Source organism: Patiria miniata, unplaced genomic scaffold (assembly GCF_015706575.1).
Source record: "Patiria miniata isolate m_02_andy unplaced genomic scaffold, ASM1570657v1 HiC_scaffold_28, whole genome shotgun sequence".
Lineage (NCBI taxonomy): Eukaryota > Metazoa > Echinodermata > Asteroidea > Valvatida > Asterinidae > Patiria > Patiria miniata.
Window position 1 is genome coordinate 1,941,952 of NW_024037067.1, and position 21,172 is coordinate 1,963,123.

The window sequence follows — 21,172 nt, forward strand, 5'->3', positions numbered from 1 at the left end:
ATTCTGAAAGTTGTGTTTTCACTGTGTTTATTTTGTATGCGACACAAAACACCATGCAGCACGCTGGCTGGAGCTGGAGTGAAACCACAAGGCAGTTTTTGTTTTCATCAATTGTTTCTCTGGTTCGCTGTTATAAATGGAAAACAAAAAATTAACTTCCATCCATTTTGGATTGAATAGGAAACTTTATAATGTAATAGCCTGCATGCTGAATCATATGTAAAACAGGTTTTCAGTGTACAATCAATGGCAAAATATTTGAATAAATATTTTCTGTTTCTTGTTTACTCAAAATTGTGCTCATAACCAAGATGGTATGGTTCAATGGCGTGGTCAGTTTTACAGCAATATCTTACATCAACCTTCAGGGACCCAGGTGAAGATGGCTGCCTACCTGTAGAGACATTTTGAGCTTGAGGAAGATTTCTCCACTTGATGCTTTGGAGCGACTTGACTTGCTCTTGAGCGGGTACCAACCACTCAAACCCCAGCTTGGAATAGCCTGGCCAAAATACATGAATCATACCAAAAGTAATCACTTGACAATAAACTAATACTTCATTTCAGTTATGGTTGGCTATTAAATCTAGTGACATTTGTAGTTTCATTTGCCACTTAAGGGTGAAATGGTGAGGTGGACATCACTGTAGCATGGCACGTCAGCATGTGTATTGTATGGCCTACTTTAGCAACCTGATACACTTGATCAGCTAAATTTTAACTTGGAAAGTAGTTTGCATTAGTTAGCAATGAAATGTTTTTAAAAACCTGAATTGCAGTTTGGGTGTTATTTACAATGTATTCTGTGTCTCTTATGTCGATGTGGACTAAGACTCGAGGCAAAGATTTGTGTACATTTTGGCCCCTCAAGATGGCAACCTTGTGACTTCAGCCTATGATCTCGATGCACTGGATATATCCAGTCAGTATATAAGAGTTCAATGAATACTAACTATAGATGTCATTGTGACTCACATCCAGTTTGATATTCACATATCCCAGGAAGTCATCCGGGTTACTGCCACCGAGTCTGGTTGACTGAATCACCTCCTTCAGCAATCTGTGGTCAATCAAATGTTGTTGTTTTTACCTTTAAGTAACCATTAAAGGGAATTTTGTCTTGTATTGTGACTAAATGGCAATCAGATTATTCTTTGCTTTAAAAATTATTTGTATGACATGTGCAGTCTTCATTGTAAATCACAGGAACAGATGTCTTGCTCTTATATTTCACCAGTCAACAAGATATGCAAATACATTCCACAGCGGAGCAACATTGGAGGCTGCAAACCCTGTTCAGCAAAGACTAAAATTGGAGAGATTTGGAAGGTGCCGAGTTTTTGCCTCTCAGATGATAAGCTTGACATTCCTTGGAATGTGTGGCAGCTCAACCATGTTGTTATTTCCATGCAGTAAACATTAGGTTATTTGATGAAAATTGATGTATTTTTATTGCAGTAGTAGAGAAAGGGTTTGGTGAAGGTATACTATTTATCTGAACATGGCTTGGACCTGACAGAGCCCTAATTATGAATGTGACTTTATTTAATTTACGGACTGTGTGCATGAACAGTACATGGCCCTCCATGACCATTGATGAGAGCTGTGTGTGCAAGACACACAGTGTGCGCCTACTGCTTCAACTCTGTATTATGTGAAATGTGCAACATTCATTTTCATCTGTTTGTGCATAAACCCATAGCATCTTAATGTGTGTACCAGACATATGGCAGCAATGCATTCAAGAGTTCCCCCACCACTCTCTTTGCGACCAAAATACTTGTGGATGGAACACATAATGTAAGTATAGAAAAGATCCAATGGGGGAGTATGGTTTAGTGGCTAGGGTTCGTGATTCACGATCAGAGGGTCAGGGGTTCAAATCCAGCTGCTGGCCACATGTTGTGTCCTTGGGATGTTACTTTGCGCCACTTGCCTCTCTCCACCCAGAGTACAAATGGGTACTGGCATTAGCTGGGAGTAACCTGCGATGGACTGACATCCCATCCAGGGGGAATAGAAATATTCTCAGTTGATTCATGCCATTGAAACTAGAGATAAATGCTGGCCTGATGGACCATATGTGATGCGATAAAGCTACATGAGTCGTTTGTCGGGAATTTTCATTTGGAGATACAGGCCAAAATAAGGCCACTTCATCACATCACTTCATCACATCTCTTGATGTTCCAAATTCCATAATTTTTGAACTAAAGATGGTATCAGCATGCGGTTTTCACAGCAATAATGCTGAGATTGTGCTCTTTTCAAATCTATAATAAAAAAAATTTGACCGGGGACGACAAACGACTGATTTAGCTTAATCGCATCACATATTGGCTCGTGACAGACACTCCTGATCAGCTATGAGGTGCTCCGGAGTTTCATTTGACCTGTGTGCAGCAGTCTCAGGCAGAAAATGACATTCGGCAAAACATGTGATAATAAATCAACCGAATAAAAAGTAAAATGCATAGCACCAACCTGATATCAATAAAGTACTGGAAAGTGAATTCAATTTCTGACCAAAAGTTTTCAAATCATGCTAACTGCTAAAAAACAATGCTGGAGTAAGATTCTGTTTATTGAAGAATGGGCAAAATACCCAAGCCCAGGGCCAAAATAAACCAGCAAGCCAAAACTTACATGCAAACATGAATAGATGAGTATGTACACCTCCGTATTAGGAAACAATAAAACCAATCGTCTGTTAATAATCCTTGATTCAGGTTCTTAGCCAGTCTATCAACAATATTGTTCCACTCTGCTGTTATCAAATGATGCAGCAAAACAATCTTGGATGTCCATGTGATCAATTTTTTTGTGCAAAAACTGGATCCAAACAAAAATATCTTACAAAACTGCTACGCAAACAGGTCCCAATCACACATACTATAATACACTGTACAATATGACTTCAGCAGCTACAAAAGTTAAAGAAAGTTCACAAAAATTAAATTGGTCTCACAAACACCAAACACCATGGTAACATAACATGCCTCACACCACCTTCAATCCAAATCATAAACCACAGAATTTGAACCCATATACACTTACCACCATACAGTCAGCTAGAGTTGCAACACAAATTCAAAAGATTGATTAAATCGGAAACAACTCAAACTGTGATTGATGTTTTTTCCCACAGACTAAATAAACATGAATCACTAAGTTTGATGTATTGAAGCAAGAACATCTAGGAAGGAAAGAGTGAAGGAGGGGGCGACAGGTCAAACAAGAATCCAATATCTTATTATAATAACACATACTCATTTAGATACAAGCTTTGGTTAGGCCCCCAAAAAAGGTTCTGCTTCTGATTACATCCCTTTCCAAGGGTCGGTAAGTAAGAAAATATTTATATTTTGCACTATTTTGTTTGTCATTGATTAAATGGAGTATTCAAACATATGCATATTTTTGGCCCCAAAAAAGCTATATTTACGCCACAAAAGCTATAAGTGGCCCCCAAAAGTGACCAAAAACTGCCTTAATTAAAGTCAAAACTATTTGATAAAATAATTGAGAATTTAAGTCGTGCACACCACAGAACACAACGATAGTCACACACGGATACTGGCCAACATGGTCCGTATACAGGCTTTATTCACGTGTTGGCCATATTAAATTGAAACAAGGTCAAATCTTCATTTTTGGAACTTGTGAAGAGAAATGAAAACAATGAAATAAAATTAATTACAAATTAATACCAGTCCACTTGGATGAATATTTAAAAATTTGTGATTAACCATACTCTAGCGTTTTAAGCTACATTTAAAAAAAAAAATGAAAATGAGGCTTCCATAAACATTCTGACACCATCTCATTCAACAGTTTACAACTTATGAAATACATTCAGGGAACACAATCAAAAATGACTTCCTTGTGAATAAGGTCTATCGTGTGGTATCAGCGTGTGTGACTGCACTGTGTAGCACCTAGCCCACAACAGCCCTTGCACCAGCTGCGCACAATTTTGGGGAACACGCTACGCTGTATTACCTCAAGTACGAGTGGTAAGACCTCAAAATAAATACATGAAAACAGAAAATACATACACATAAAAGAGAGATCAAGTTCTGTGAATTAACTTGCAGAAGTCTGCTTTCTCCCTCAATGTTTGCTTGCTATTTTACGATGTCAAGGTCACAGACTGTCCTTCCATCATCACTTTGGCTATTATCTTTGAGCGTGCAGCGGGAACAAATCTACCATTGATGCATGCATACCACATATGCTTTCACCATGAACGGAACTCGCTAGTCGCCTCGGGGAAAAAAGCCAGAGGTTTCCTTCCGTACATCACAATTGTACGTAAAGAATAAGCAAACCCATACCATTCCAAGATATTTATACGGTGTAAAAGGAATCTTGTAACCAAACCCCAAACTTCAGCAAATTTCTCATGTATGTTTAGTTCTCTGGATGTTGTATATACTGTAAATAAATTTATCAATAAGTTCAAAACAGAAGAAGTGGTAATTTCATTTGGATGTTTTAGTTTGAATAAATCCCGGGGTCACCACGATTAGTTCAAGTTGAAAGTTATAGTTTGCATATCAAGCCCAAATAAAGCTAGATGGTGACACACATGAACAAATACAGACAGCAGAAATGTTTCAAGCATTTTTGACGTAAAAAATGCTGTTGAGAAGTAATTTCGTAAAGACGGAAAAGACAAACGCATTTTCAATTATTTTTTAACTTAAAATGATAAAAGTTTTAGGGTCACGCCATAAAAATAGGGGCGGTCGGGTAACAAGAAGCAGAAGTATTTGCATATTAAAGGTCAGATGTCGGATTCAAGAATATGACCTTTGACATGTACAAAATGCACTTTTACCTTTTCACTCCTTTGACACTCTGAATGTCTCCAGACTTCTTCACCACCTCCATGACTGTAGTTTCTTCATCATGGTCCCTGTCAACAAATGGAATGGACCACTCTAACACATCTGATGTATGTACCTTGGTTGTTCTATTATGTTCAAAAAGGTTACATAAAAGTGCCATGCTGCAACTTTTGAGTGATTTTAATAAGGACTTACCAAACATCAATGTGAAACCAGCCAGTTTGTACAGCACAACCAAGAACACTGAAAAATACAAATAAAACATTTGGCTTAACCTGAATAAATTATTGGTTACTATCCTTAACCCCTTGACGCCGGCGGACGGCTCTAGACGCAGCTCGATAAAAGCCGATAAGCCGGGGGACTGCTATAGCTGCATTCCTGCTGCATAGCGCATTCATTCATAGACAACAGCAGAATGCCTGCACGTACACATTCCACTCAAAGTGCAGCTGTCGTGGCCAAACAATACCGACGTTAAGGGGTTAAGCAAACTACTGAATTATTATCGCAAAGTTGATATGCTTCAATGTTACCAATTGCTTTCATCTGCAAGAAATATGAATTGGCATACCAATTATACTTAAAATGTTGCCTAAATGCACTAACGAGGAGAATTTCTATCCTTTATGAATGTTCATGTTCTTCTTGGCTAGCACAAAACACTACATGCAGGATACATTTCTCGTAGAAATTTAAAGGCCAGTTTACCCCAAATCCTTCATTTTGGTACTAGCATGTTCATTCCTGCTTTTGACTTTAGATTTTTATCCTGAACAGTAAAAAGAATACAAAGATGACGTCCAGTCAACCACAAGTAAGGTTATGAGTAAGAAAAAAGTATTAACTGCTGGGAACACAGGAATGCCTTTGATCACAATTCACTTAAAAAGCTAGTCACTAGAAACTGGGACAGCATGACTGGATAACTTGTGATTGCTTTGTGAATGAGTTGGGAAGACTTTGAGGACTTGAATATCACTATGGAGATATGTTCCAAGACTTGCCCAATAAAATGAAGACAAAAATGCACCATACAAAAAACTGCTGTATCTGTGATTTAATTAGTCAAATTAACTGTTTACTTACAACCGGAAGTTCTCATTCCACTTTGGGTTCAGCTGCTCCTTGATGATGCTTGTTGATTGGAGATCTTGGTTGCCATGACTACCTTTCTCTTTGTGATGGAGATGAGGAGAGCATGTACCGTGTGGTACTCTTGAATTAGTGACAAATGGCTTCTTAGATTCCCCGGACGCTAGTATGCCCATCACACAGAAGGGATCACTCAGACCTACACATACAAGATTAGTCATTGATATTTCCTCTTTTGGATACATACATATATTTCTTTGGCCACAATGGTAACACGTCAAAACAAAAAACAAAACCAACTGTTGGTGTTGGTACAAAGAAATTACTTTTGCTATCTTACATCAAATATAGAATGCACTGCATATCTGTTATGTCTTGTACTCTAATGGCATTAGGTGTTTATACTCTCAAACTTTGTTTGCAATGATTTTAACGTCTTCATTCACACAAATTTGTCTGTGGACAATTATGTACTTTTTCCCTGACATAGTGAATGCCCAGTGTTTTCTAACAGCTGCCACCAGTGTACATGTATGCATGTGGTATGGCGGGTGAACATGCATTCCGTGCATATTTGATCATGTTTTGGCAAATTTTCTATACATGACCATCAATGTACTTGGCTTAGATTATCTTCAATTGATGTCAATTTATGAAAAGTAATGAAAGCCCATTATGAACTTTGATTAGAGGCATGCTGGTATTATTCAAAACCCCCCGGACCCCCGCCATGTAGCCTCAGATATTCCCATTACCGATAGTGCTTCTTTGTGGCAAAGCACCCGGCACCTCTTGCACACAAACACTGTTCTTGCCACCTGCAGGCTCCCAGTGATTCCCCTACATCTACAATCAATGGACCCATTTCATGCATGATGTGGTGCACTGAATGGAATTCGCATGTTCAAATTAGTGCATTTGACAATTTGATTGAAGTTAATTATAAACATTCAAACATGCAAAGTAACATTTTCCTGTGTCAGAAAAAAAAAGTGAGCCATGATTATCTTTCTGATGACTGTCTAATACAGTGCAACATACCACTGACATCTTTCCCAATCAGATCTTTAGCTTCTTGAACTGTAACCATTAGAACAGTATCTGGGGGCTGCAACACAAAAGCAAAACAATGAAAGTCTTGTCCTTCTATTCAATGAGAATTAGAATGAAATATATCTTGTTTATTACTAGGCAAGTAGACAGACATTCTTCACAAAAGACCTTCAAGCAATGTAACCAGATTTTTTGCCCCCCCCCCCCCACTTAGTCCTAAAAGTTTTCACGACCAAATCCAGGAGCAGTTGAGTCTTTAGTCTGTGGTTGACCATTTTCATTATGTTTGGCTGTGCTTGAATAATATCTCGTTTGGTCAAAACATCAATATACACAATAAAGATGGCACAAAAGGCAGAACAAATAAAAAATATGTGACGATCTGTCGGTTTATTATTGCAAGTTTGAGAATCTGGTCAGATTAAAGGTATTTGGCAAAGATCAATCAAGTTTGAACAACTTATCAGAAGTTGTCAAGTTTGGGCTTTTACTGGGCACAAATACAAACAACCATCATTCAACTCTTGGTGGCGTTTCACTTCAATCAATTTGTCTCAAATAATCAACAATCCTAAGCAAGTATATCAAATCTACTAATCTACTATAAGCTCAGTTGGTATATATGTAACACTGGTACAGTATTCCAGAGGTCGGAGGTTCAAACCTAGTCTGAGTATCACTTGTTATCAATGTATCCCATCTCCTGTCTAACGTCCGATAAATCTAAGCATGCGTGACGTCATTTCATTCCGAAATCAGGACTAAGATTGTCATTGGTCAATTTAGATTCCATGTTTCTGTAATACAACCATGCCTTGAATTTGAGAATTTTTAGGGCAAGGCCACTTTGGCCTTGAATGGAGCAAAATTATAGAGGGCACCAAGGCCAGTTGGGAGGGCACCAAGGCCAAACTAATATCTGCAGAAGGGGCACAGAGGCCGGCTAAAAAAAATGTGAATTTATATCAGCGATCATGTAGTTTAGGGCCCCTCTTTAGTTTCGATCAAATTTGAGTCAAAGGTGTTTTTATCATTCAAAAAATTACCTTTTCAACCTAAATCAGACTTCTCTCAGCTTATATGGCACCTGTTTTGTAATTCTGAACACTTCTGGGGGATAGAAATTACGTTTTTTGTAAGCGGTTTATAGTTGGTGACGTGCGATCGCCATCTCTATTTTCGAGTTGCGTTTTTTTCGTTGTTGTTTTCCCTCCAAATTCCCCTCAAAAATTCGAAACCCTTCTCTCTATCTATAACCTACCTGCATGTTCTTAATGTGGATTAAAAGTTGATTTTGTTCTCTTAGGGAATCGGGCTTATAATTAATACACAATCGCCATTTACAATGTCCGCTTTTGACAATCGGAATTCGGAACGCCATGTGCACGCGTGTTTTTACTATGCCTCGAGCTCGTTTGCCTCGTACACGAACATCAAAAAAAGGAATGTGGAATTTTATTACTAACTTCAAAAAGAATGGAATACTTACAGCTCCTTTGCTGATGGTTAAGACCATGCTGTTATGCTCATTTACAGACACATAGACCTTGAACATCTACAACAGACAGTACAACAAATATATCTCAGGAATAGTTACAGCAATTAAATTTTAGTCAACATGGTTCCAAGTGGAAATCCTGACTGCTGATACCGCCAACTAGGCCAGTCTCTTCTCACACATATTCAGACCCTTGATTATTCCCTCGGGGTTGCTATGATCCCATTTCTGTATGACAACCAAATGTTGAAGACCAATTTTTGAAAATCATAAAAATATATATGATATTTTGCAAGTAAATATAGTTGGGGTGAAATCTGTATTATAGTTTTCTATGATTATGATGACTGTTCATATTCTCTATTTTTGGAGAAAGAGAGGTTGGGGTCTTAGTTTTATTTGAGTTTTCATGTGTTTGAAATTTGACATCAAGAAGTATTCATGGTCAAATTGGCTGACAGTTAAAATGTGTTCAACTTTTTCCTATTTGCATCACAAATACTTGCCATGAGCTCATGAGTTTATTTAAGTTCTATTGTGAACTTACATCGTGCATGTATCCATACAGTTCCAGGTCAGGAGGGAAGGACTGGTTAGAGGCACAAAGGCGAAACTGGATGACTGACAAGATACTGCGATAGAGATCCACAATCTAGACAAGAAAACCATCAAGATATTAATGTAAAGAATTCAGGAACTAAAGTCTTCTATTCATTAGACCTATCGCCGTTTGCAAATTAGCCACGCCCCAAAGACAACCCTGTAGAATTTGTATGTAAAGTTTTGTTCCGCGTCCAATAGTATATCATGTAATTAGACAATATTTCATAAGCTGGGTCGATGCGATTCTACCGCGATAGGTTAATTATAAACTATGCATGTTATTATTAGAATGGGATTCTGTACAGCAAGTGTGGATAAATATGCTACGTAAAAATTATGTGGCCAACTTCAGAGAGCAAAGTACAAACACTTCCTTATCCTTGCATTGCTTTTAATCAAGCAGCTGTTTTTTTATGAGCTTGGCAACATCTGAAATAAATTTAACTGGCCGACTTTTAACAGAATTGTGACCCTGACGGTGTTTAAATGAAACTATTTTTGCTAGGTTAAAAAGCCACTACTTTGCAAGAACCAAATGGCACATACTTTGTGTTTAAATTTTCAAGGGGCCTCGGGCTCCATGTAGTTTAAAAGCACCTGTTCTCTACCTTCCTTTATCCAACAAACTCTTGTAAAATATCCTTGTGGATATTGAAGGCTATGAGAGGGTTGACATTTTTGCAGACTGAAATGATTTGCCCACGCATACATGTACCTCCTTTTTGCTGAGCTTGGGGACATCCTTGCAGGGGTGATCAATCTTACTGGCAAGGATATCATCTTCTGTCTGCTCAGGAACCTGGTCGTTAAAAAACAAACAACAATGGTGGAAATCACAAATAACCTAGAACTAGAAACTCAAGCACATTGTAGTTGAAAAGATGCTGGTTAGAGTACTAATATCACCGACAATGTTGCAACCAGTTCCTGTATTATGTGTAAGGCCACAAAAAAGTCTCGGGTTTCTGGTCTGTGCATGCATCGCTGTAGCCATGCGAGTCGGCAAAATTCAAAAGGTTTTTTTTTAAATGTAAGATGGTGTCTCAAAGCCGCCAAACTCACTAGTTTGACTCGAATTCTGCTGCTGCACAATTTTAACGTGTTTTTAGATGGGGTTACGATCGAGTATAAGCTTTATGTGGCCTCTCTGGGATCCCATATATTTTGCACTACATTTAGTCGGGCACCAAGTGTGCAAGTTCTCAATTTTTCAATGATTGTGCAATCCAGACAGAAATGATAAAAAATCCCACTATTGAAAGCAAACAATACCCACAAGAATGAAACAAGGAAGCACAGGAACCATTAATCAAATGATAGAATGCAATGACTACCGGTACTCAACATCACTGGTATTTACATGTATATAGCACTTTTAGCTAAGAACAAATCACTTTACAATATTCATAAATACTTTTCTCTATTGTTCCAGAGTAGAAATAATTCCATTATGAAAATGTATATTTTTACGGATTCTATACAAACATGATAAAATGCTAAGCCTAAAAACTTCAAATATGCAACTGGAACGGATATTTCATTTTGCTAGAGTGAAAGGAAAATCCAAATCCTAATTATTTCTTGGAAGAGGATTCTTAGAAATGTACTGTTGCTGCTCTTCAACAATTGTTTCTGTCAGCAAATCTTCAACATGTACGTTTTATTAAAACGAGTAAAATTCTTCTTTCAATTAAAACAATCACGTTGAAAAGTTGTTACATGTAGGAGAAAAAGCATTGAATTTGTTTATGAGCACTGCCAGTACAACTTTGAAATACCCTTTTTTTAACCCACAAAATAAGTATGAGCAGTTCTGTTGCTTTACCTCACCCCAAATGTTGCAATTGGACAATATAAATGAATACATGGATTGAATATTAATTGTCACATTTCCTGCCTTCATTAACGGTGGATGAACTAGAACACAACATCATGATTCCATGATTGTCATGAAGTACAATCTTACTAAATGCTAAGATTAGTTTGCTCAATGCTAACATCTCAGACAATTGAAGAAATTGTAAGAGTTTTTGTCAGTAATATATACTAGAAAATCAAGACTTTAACATGCCCAACTCCAAGTGGCTTGGAGCTTATATTTTACAACCGTACTAGCACAAGTTCTGTTTAAAAGGATTACCTCTGAACCGCCAGGATTTTGCCTAAAGTGGAAACTCTCTTGCTGGTCTGTCAATGCGGAGAAGTTCTCAAAAAAATGTCCATCGGACTCTGAGACCCTACATTTAAAAGACAAATCAAGAGAGTATGAACTTCAGAAAAAAATCATTTGTATCAAATTTAGCCTTGATTGACTCTGAACAAGAATAAAATAGATTCGTCAATTTGACATCTCATGTGAGCAATGAATGAGCAATGCAATTTTTGGAAAACCATGTGATGCTGTAAACTTGCTATCTATTGGTCAAGGACAATGTGACGTGTTTTGTTAAATTCAAAAATTGCATTGTTCAAGCGCGAGCGAAATGTCGAATTGGCTTATTGCAACTCAACTTTGCAAAGAGTATTCAACTTTCTGCAGCAGTCGATTCTAGTTCCATGAGAGTTGATTTCAAGCAGCATCCACTATATCAACGTATTAAAGGCAATTGTGGAAGAAACAGAGACTATAGGCCTAAATGGCATATAACAGTACTAGCTGATCTATTTCGTCCATGACAACTGTAATTTTGAAACTTTTTTAGGTGGTAAATGATCACGTTGTAGAGAGAAATTCCAATTCTTCATGATCTCATATTAGCACTCATTCATTATTGATTTATTACAGTTTATAAGTAGATTTTTTATGGAGATTTTTTGTGGAATTTTTAATTACCGTTTTTTGTTTGATGTTTAGTTTGCTGTTGTTTTGTTTTGTTTAATTTTGCAGTAGGATTTTTTTATTCCATGAATGGAATCATAATCATGGATAGAATTAGACTCAATTTCCAAAATGTTGGGTAGCCCAAGCCAATCAAATGGCCCATGCTCCAGTAAGAACAAATATGTTCACTGTTATTCAACAACTAATTTGTCTGTAATTATAATTACTCACTTATTAATGCTGACAAAGTGCCCACCAAGCTCCTGAGGTTTCTGACTCAGTTCTTCATGTTCTTTAAGAAGGCATGCCATGGCTGGCTTGCTCTGCCCACCTGTTGCGCTCCATTCTGCAAGACTCCCGGCCATACTAACAACTAAATACTGGCTAACACTAGCCATGGACTGGTATTTTCTAAAGTATTGTTTTCCTGTACTTTCAGTTCCAATTAAACCACAACTTCTGCACTTCCTCTTGGCAATGAATATTCCATCCACATTTGTACCACTTGAGGCCTCCTATTGATGCTCTAGATGTACTTATAAACTGAACCTCAACTCTTGAACTTGCCGTTACAGTATCTTTACCACCTGGACCCACAATGTAATAATCAACCCGTAATGTAATATGTACATGTATCCAATACGTAACTAAATAGGCCCCATAATGTAATATCAACTTGAAATTTTACATAACCAAAAAGCAAACTTTAAAAATAATTCCAAACTCATTTCAAAAACCAAATTTTTAAATACATTACCAAAAAGCAAACTTTAAAATAGTTTCAAACTAATTTCAAAAACTAAAGTATAAAATAAGAAAAACAAAGTATTTAGCACTCTATACAGAGCTCCTGGGCTTGAATTGCAAAAATTTGTTTTCATGACATCTGTAAAAAAAAAAAAAAATCATTCAGTATAATTTTTATGTACAAGTATGTGTAGATGGATGTTTATATTTTTCCATTTCAAAGGAAATTGTAGCATTAAAATTAAACATCAAAATGATGGGGATTCATATTAAGCAGCTACTATCACCATCAAGACTGTACATAGTTTACAAACAGGTCCAGTATAACTGGCACATTGACATAACACAATCATGCTAATGGTTCTTGTACAAATAAATGTCCATTGCATTGCAATCAGTTATTGGTGTAGCACATGTGATAATTGTACCAGTTCACCTGCTGGCAACAGTGTGCAATCCAACGTTGCCTTCTGCAGACATCCTGGCTATGATGGTCCCTTTCAGTTCCTAAAATGTTGGCAAATTCCCACCTATTACATTACGGGTATTTCATTTATTACATTGCAGGTTTTGACACAGCCTCCACAGAATGTAGCCTCGAGTCATCCAGGCAGTGGGCCTCTCCAACTGTGACTTTCTTTACTTTATGTCCACACTGACATGAATTCACAAACATGCGACAAAATGCACAAAATGCTATGTCATTCATGGACAGTGAGAAAAAAGCACAGGAGACCTGCAACCCTAAAGCCCATCAAGTGCTACACCAGCCTCCTATTTGAACATCGGATTGCATGCCCACTGAATCAACAGCTAGTGGTAAGCAGATGGTGTACAAACAAAGACTTTATCCCAGTCTACCCATGATGAAGGATTTCACTAAATTCAATGACAGTCATCCAATTTGTTGTACCCACGACTACCTTTTAAGAATATTGGAAGTGCAGACTATTTTTTTTTTTTTTTGTAAAAAGAAGCTCTTAATTCATCACTCAGCAGACATCAGCTAAAAAGATTATTACAAATTTTGTTTAAGACATTTGGAAGTCTGCACACAAAGAAGGACAAGGGTTTGAGTGCAAAGTAATCGTGTAAGAGATTAGTGCTACTACCAAATCATGTTTGTAAAAAGCCAAAAACACCAGTCAGGTGAACCCTCATTAATCCAAACATCTGTTTCACTTACTTTGTTTTCTTCAGCTTCTTGTTGGAGGCTGAGATTCTCAGGATTTCTTGAAGCTCTTTCTCTTCAGCCTCAGCAAGTGTTGCATCTTCTCCTTGGCTGAGTGTCGCGACAAGCTTGGAGTGGTGCCAACTGCCCCTGCGAGCTGTCAGCCTTTGCCCCAAGCTCCCAGCAACTGACATGCCTGATATCCCCTCACGACTGTTTGAAGATAATGCTAAACAGAGTTCATTTTGCACATATCTTCATTGTACACGCCCCATGATATACAGCTAAATCCTATGAATTTGTAGAAATGCTTGGCAGCTTCTAGACAAAAAAATAAGTGGCCAATTTCTCAAAATAGGTGATATCGTTGGATTTCGTATTGTGTGTGAATATGCAGAATAATACTAAGTTAAAAAGTGTGTGTTAAAGAATTCAGTAAGTGCAACTCTTTTGCACATGTGTCAAGAGTGACTGGTCAAGGCAGTCTAGTAGCCTGGTCCTAGACAGGGGATAAGGAAGAAGAAACTTTATATGTAGCTGTTTATTCAATTCAGTGTCACCAATAACTCTTTTCACAAAACCTGGGTAGAAAATGTAAATTTAAGTTTCAACAAAAAGTATGTAGTATTTGGAGTCTATGAGGAGAAGTGAAAATGTTCTTACTGTAGTTTCTTATATATTTGGAGACTTTCTCAGTTCTGAAGTAACATTTTTTCGAACATATTTGCAATTGCGTAACAATCATTGAGGTTGTGTGGGGAAAGTTGCACCAGGTCTCTGCATTCTACCTAATTTTCTCCACTGTCTGGCTTCAGACCAGTGAAACACATCCTATAACTTAAATACTTTTAATTTTACTTAGTAACATCCAAATTGGAGCAGTTTTACTTGCATTACAAAATGAGAGTTTAATTATAGAATCAAATGGCTGTTGTTTCAGCACATTTTTCAAAGGCTATTGTTAGGGAATTGCACCGTATATTGTTTGAAGGTTTGAATTCACGTCACGTGCTTGGCCTAAATCTGCTTGGTAGCTCCAATTAAAATCCTACTTTTTATTGAAGTACATTTCATCTTTTCTTTCTGACTCATTGGTCAAGAGCCAAGAGGACTTTTTTTAAAGAACCATTCAATTGATAATTGACATACATTGTATTTGCGCTGGTCAGCTGCACAATGTTTTTATGGGACCTCTAGATCAACTTATGTGTACGGCAGCTCAAAGTGTGGGAGACATGTATAGAGGCTCAAAGTGGAGGCATGTATGGAGGCGCAAAGTTTTAACATTTTTCTAAAATGCATGGTTCCATTTTTCCGATTTTCTGCAACCAGAAAACCAGGTTTTCCTCATGTTTGCACGTTTCGTCATGTAAGAAACCGGATGTCTGTGAGTTTAAACACTGAACTCTGATCTTTCCAAACAATTTTGGTCCATGGCCCTAAAAAGGGGTGGGGGAAACGAATGTCGGTTACTTCGGCACCTAGCCAACTCGGCACCTGCCATCTCGGCACCTTGCCAACTCGGCACCTTACCAACTCGTCACCTGGTCGGCACCTAGCCAACTTGGTACCCAAATTTTGCCTCTTTATCACGACTTCCAGGCACAATTGCAGAATACCCCGCCACTCGATCTATCCACCTCGTAGCCGGCTACGAGGTCACGGTTGGTTGACCTCAATAAACATTCTCAGCGCTACTTGTATGTACTATGCGTCATGCTCCATTGCACTCCCACTTCGTAACCACGTAGCCGTCAACAGGGTAGTTGGCTTGGACTTAGAATTTTTTCAGCAACTCCCATTCCTTTTGTGTTGCTTTGTTCTCAAGCATATTCAAGGGGACTCCCACTCTGTATCCGTGTACCACTCGGGGTATTCTGCAATTACTTTGTTTATATTAATAAGGGAATAAATGTGTGCTCCGGAGGTTTTTATCACTCGTTTAATACCGCTTAGAGTCTTGGTGCTGATAATTATCAGCACCCAGACTCTAAGCGGTATTAAACAGAGTGATAAATACCGACCGAGCACATATTTATTCCCATTCATAAATACCTTATCCGTAAAAAAATATCAAATAATTCGTTCAAAAAATCCTGATTTTGTTCAACAAGTTCACTTCATGCTTTTTTAAACATCCCTCTAGCAAAATAATGGAGTGTTCAGCTGGCGAGTAAGATGTAAACAACCCTTTTATGGAGATTGACGCGCGCGTAACATGTTCTGCGCGATGTCACACAGAACGCACCTGGGGCGTTGCGTTTTAAATTTAGAACTATAAAATTCTGACTCGCTTGTAGTGTTGCGCATGCCTACGTGAGGATTGTGAACGTTCAACCAATGAAACGGTAAGAGGCACTGGATTTTTAGGAGTCCACATTTTATTGTGACACTGGAAAAGTGTTTAAGACCAGCTAGCCATGTCTTTATCATCCGTTTAATACCGGCCACGTGACGGGCTCTCGACCAATAGGAATAGCTAAACTGTCTGAGGTATTTATGAATAACTCTTAGTTTTCAAAACCGAACAAAATGTTTGAACAATATTATTATTAATACTTATAATAGGAATCCTTATTATTTAAACAATTTGATTTTTGAATCAGAGTTTCATCTCTCATTTTAACAAAAAGTTATGATTTTCTTTGCCCGGTGGTTCATCACAAGAGGTCTCAGCCGTGTCGTCCTAGCGCGCCCACATGATCACAACCAGACAATGTTAGACAGCCCGCCGACATGGGCAAAATACAGTTCCAATCCCGCTTTGCACAACGCGACAACACGTACGGAACATGCATATGCGTAATCGGCTGTTTCCGCATTTTCTTTGTTAGAAAAAGAAGAGTAATTGACAAGTAATGAAGTATACATCTGTTATTAGGTGAACAATGATTTGAATTAGAAGCATTTCAAATTTTGTTTGAAAATACTTTATTTATGTGTGCAGTATCGATACGTTCTTTCCTACCGGAGGTGCCAAGTTGGTCAGGTGCCGAGTTGGCAGGTGCCGAGTTGGCAAGGTGCCGAAGTGGCTGGATACCGGGGAAACAACTGACAGGCGCATAACCATAGTTCTACTTCTAGAATTAGAAGGCTTCTCTCCGTCAGCCTTCTAATTTTAGAAGTAGGCCTAGGGCCTACCCATAGAGCTATATTAAATTACTAGAGCGCTAACCTACAAAGAGATGCCTGATGGGCGCATCCGTGTTTGTACACAAACCTATGGAAAACTCGAAATTTTGTACGGCTTTTGTACGGTTATTTGCATATCTGCGTGTGCATATTCGCTGCAGATGCATTTTGCCGTGATGTTAAGTTGAACCGTCTTGACGCGTTTAAGTTGTTGGCGTATGTTCTACTTGCGCATTGCATGTAGAGTACACTTTCAAAATTCAATCCATCTAATTTCATTATGTTTTTTCATTGGCTAGATCAGTCTAGTGGTTGCAGCTGCGACGCGTCCTGCGATCCATTTCACAAAACACGTCGTAAGTGCGACGCGTCGTATGTGTATTTATAGCACAATTCGGTGACTGTTTTATGTATTAAGTCAACATACAGTAAATAGTTGTCTGGTATTCAACAAAGAGTCGTCGGATCTCCGCTCGAAATTTGTTAAAACGTAGGACAAAATGGCGGCCGTGCAATGCAATTTTAAAGGAAAACGAGCTCTCAGTGGACCTGTGTAGCTACTTTGAAATTTCAACTGCAATATTTCAGGCTAATCCATAATTATTCAATGATTTTTCTATTTACAACTTTACACACATGCCTCGGTATTACAATCTCATTTACGTGATGTTTATGGCACAAAACTGGCTAAAAATGGACTCTTCTTATTTTGCGACGACCACTAGACACGTCGTAGCTTGCGACGTGTTTTAAGCCGTTGTCAAGCAGCCTCGACTCCATGGGCGCGTGCGCATTCCTTACACTAACCCCTGGCCGTGATAATAATTTAGGAGGCTAATCATCCTTACTCGCAGCTGGTATGCTGAATTGCGAAGGACGCGGCTACAACGTGGTCGGGCCACTGGCACATAAATGACGATGACGTAAATGACGATGATTGGCTATTCACAGCGTTCTGCGCGCGCATTTCGATGATTGCACGCCGGGCGCGCCCATAATGCACTCGCGTGCTTTGCACGTAAACGTCACGTACAAAAAAAAAAATTTATTCATAAGTCGCGATGCCTCTACAATATGGATTATCATATGGAGCAACTTTCGAGACATGGGGACTCCCACCACAAATCCTGTAGCAATGCTACATGCTAGTGCTACAGACTGGTAACCTGCCGTGCATTGCACATGTAAACCATGGAGGAAGGAATAGACTATTCCTTCCTCCATGTGTAAACAAAGGCGTATTACATTTACCAGTGTGTGAAGCTAGCTCTACTGAGTGGAGCGTTGAATTACGGGTTTGTATGGAGGGGTACCCATAATTCAACGCTCCACTCAGTAGAGCTAGTGTGAAGCATTTCATTTATGCACAAGTCAATGGTGTAGCACGTAAAACGGATAAACTGCAGCCTAATTATAATGTGCCATATTTTGACACATTTAAATTACACAATTCCAGGGGTTAAGATCGCGCAAGGCATGATGGGAAACAACATGGCACAGCAAGATCGTACCCATGGGGAACGAGGTTGGTTGTCCAGGAACTTACGAAGCGTTCAACACATGGCAACTTTCGTGAAATGGATGATATGACGCGTCACGAGTTGCGACGTATTACACGTCGTAACTCGAGTTGCGACGCGTCGCAGCGCTTCGTGAAATCGGGTGCAGGACGGCTTCAATGAGGAGTTAGCGCTATAGCTCTATGGGCCTAGGCCTACCTACACTAGCCCGACTGCGTCTGGCCGGACAGTACTATCGCAAGCTCTGTAGTACGGCCAGACGCTTAATGCTTCCACACAGACTGAATTTTTTTTCCCGCTGATGTAGCGATTTTGCTACAGATTTTGATCGAGATTATCCTCTCATCCAGGACAGAAATATCCAAAGTTAAGGTTCCTTGTCGTAGAGGAACTCATACCTTTTTGAAAAAACGTTCTTTGGTCCCAATATTTTGATCCATCTGGGCAAAAGACGACTTTTAGTCATCATCTTCCACAAATATCGTCCTGAAAATGTCCTCCATGCGATTTCAAAATGGCGGCCGCGTTGTAATGTATGCATTATGCGGGCGTACTTGGGCAAGATAATGAATATGCATCATAGTTTATGACGTTTGTCGGGCGCGCGGCGCGGCTGGCCATACAAACACGAAGTGATGAACTAAATAATGCATATTCATTATCTTGCCCAAGCGCGCCCGCATAATGCATACATTACAGCGCGGCCGCCATTTTGAAATAGCATGGGGGAGCATTTTCGGGACGATATTTGTGGAAGATGATGACTAAAAGTAATATTCAGACCAAAGAACGTTTTTTCGAAAAGGTATGAGTTGCTCTACGACTAAGAATCTTAACTTTGCCTTTGGAAATTTGTGTCCTGGATGAAAAGATAATCTCGATCAAAATCTGTAGCAAAATCGCTACATCTGCGGGGGAAAAAAATCAGTCTGTGTGGAAGCATATTGAGCGTCTGGCCGTACTACATACAGTCCAGAGCTTGCCTGTACGGCCAGACGCAGTCGGGCGGGCTAAGGCCTACCATAGGCATAGTTCTAGCAAACGAGCATGACGAGCAGTGGCGTCTGGATGTGGCGCACTTCGAAGCATACCCAAATTTCCTCGTGTAGTGTTGCCAAACCTCTTTGTTGACAAACCTCAAATTCATGCAGTGAAATACTGGTACTTTTACCTTATTAATGCTTGCTGTTTAACCTCTGTGAACAATTTCGGTTTCATAAAATTTAAGCCGAAATTAAAAAACGGTGGCGTCCGGAAATTGGGCACAATTTGGCGGAGTGTTCCCTAACGTGGCGCACTTAAATAAATCTCGGGAAATTCCAAATTAACATTTAAGAATTTCTGAAAACTTTATAAATTCTGATAAATCATTATTATCTCTACTTACATACCCAGCCAGATGTTTGTCACAAAATTATTTTCTTATTTTTCGGGGCATTTTCAAAGGGTTCACTTTGCACTTGAAAATAAAATCGGAAAATCACGCCAAAATAAGTTTTTCTTTTAACTTTGTAGCGGGTAAATAAATTCGCGATTTATGAACGGGAGTGTTTATAACTTGATGAAATTTCACTTTCTGTGAAATTTCAGTTAAAACTTTTGCTCTAGGTAGGCGCTACAGGCGAAAAATCAAAGTGCGCCACGTTAGGGGGCGCGCCACGTTAGGGTACATCAACAATACATGCTTTCCGACCGGAACACTTCAAGTTCTTACATTTCAACCCTGTCGTCTGCATGCACAGCATTCACTCATTGTTTTCAAACTGCACTGGACCATGTTCCTCCATGACTGGACTAAACATATATAGAGACAATTGGAAGTAAACTTCTAATTCTGTCGGTGTGCATTAGCCACTGCGTGATCACAGTTCACGCTATCAGTATCGGTCATACTAAAAAGCGTCAACACAGCGTCAACACACTCCAAAGCGTCAACACAGCGTCAACACAGCGTCAACACAGCGTCAACACATCCAAAATGCATTAAAATTGACACAAGCAGTATGTAACCCATAGAGTGTGGACAGAAACAAGATTTTGGCTTAAAATCAATAGGTTAAACGTCTGAAAATTGCGATTTTCAGTTCAAGAAAATTGGCTCTCCGTGCCGCTCTGAGATCGGCTGCCTCAGTGGCAGTGCAGACCATTCCATTATGCTAAAGGATGATAGCGTTGTACAATAAACCGCAGTCCCTCAGTCTCTCACAGATCAGAATGCACTGTTTATAGTTGTTTATGATAAGATAATGTCATTACCTACACACCCCTACTTAAAATGGTGTAGTCCAAGCTTTGTGCGAAGTCAAGATGGCGGACAACGGCCGAGCAAGTTAAAGGTCATTTTTTCGCGTGAAAATACTATATTTTTAACAACAAAATGGAAACTCAATCCAATGGAAATTCTCTTTTATTCTATGCTTTACAATTATATACCTTTTTTGTCAATTCAGAATGTGTTTTGGATATGTTTTGGATGTGTTGACGGTGTGTTGACGCTTCTGTCATGTGTTGACACTGTGTTGACGCTTTTTAGTGCGACCCATCAGTATCGCTAGTGTGACATGTGAAAGCGCAAAAAGTTATCGAAAAACTAGACTTAGAGTTATTTCTTTAGTGATTTCTCAACTCCTTAATGATTTTGATTTAAAGATATTGTACAAAATAAGCTGACAAGTGTAA

The 21,172-nt window shown here is 38.8% G+C and overlaps 1 protein-coding gene across 5 annotated transcripts in view; it reads right to left on the bottom strand.

Annotated features, from left to right (window-relative positions):
* Positions 1–20,406, bottom strand: part of LOC119734669 (protein unc-13 homolog D-like) — a 42,099-nt gene extending 21,693 nt beyond the window's left edge. The window contains exons 1-12 of one of the 5 annotated variants that reach the window (XM_038208190.1): positions 20,208–20,406; positions 13,857–14,070; positions 11,243–11,339; positions 9,818–9,901; positions 9,047–9,151; positions 8,491–8,556; positions 6,990–7,056; positions 5,943–6,147; positions 5,049–5,096; positions 4,844–4,921; positions 976–1,060; positions 395–502 (exon numbers count right to left, since the gene is read on the bottom strand). In XM_038208190.1, coding sequence (XP_038064118.1) covers positions 395–502; positions 976–1,060; positions 4,844–4,921; positions 5,049–5,096; positions 5,943–6,147; positions 6,990–7,056; positions 8,491–8,556; positions 9,047–9,151; positions 9,818–9,901; positions 11,243–11,339; positions 13,857–14,070; positions 20,208–20,238 — 1,188 coding nt within the window. In that variant the 5' untranslated portion in view covers positions 20,239–20,406. The other 4 variants (XM_038208192.1, XM_038208189.1, XM_038208191.1 and 1 more) reach the window with 4 other exon arrangements.
* Positions 20,407–21,172: the final 766 nt, after the last annotated feature.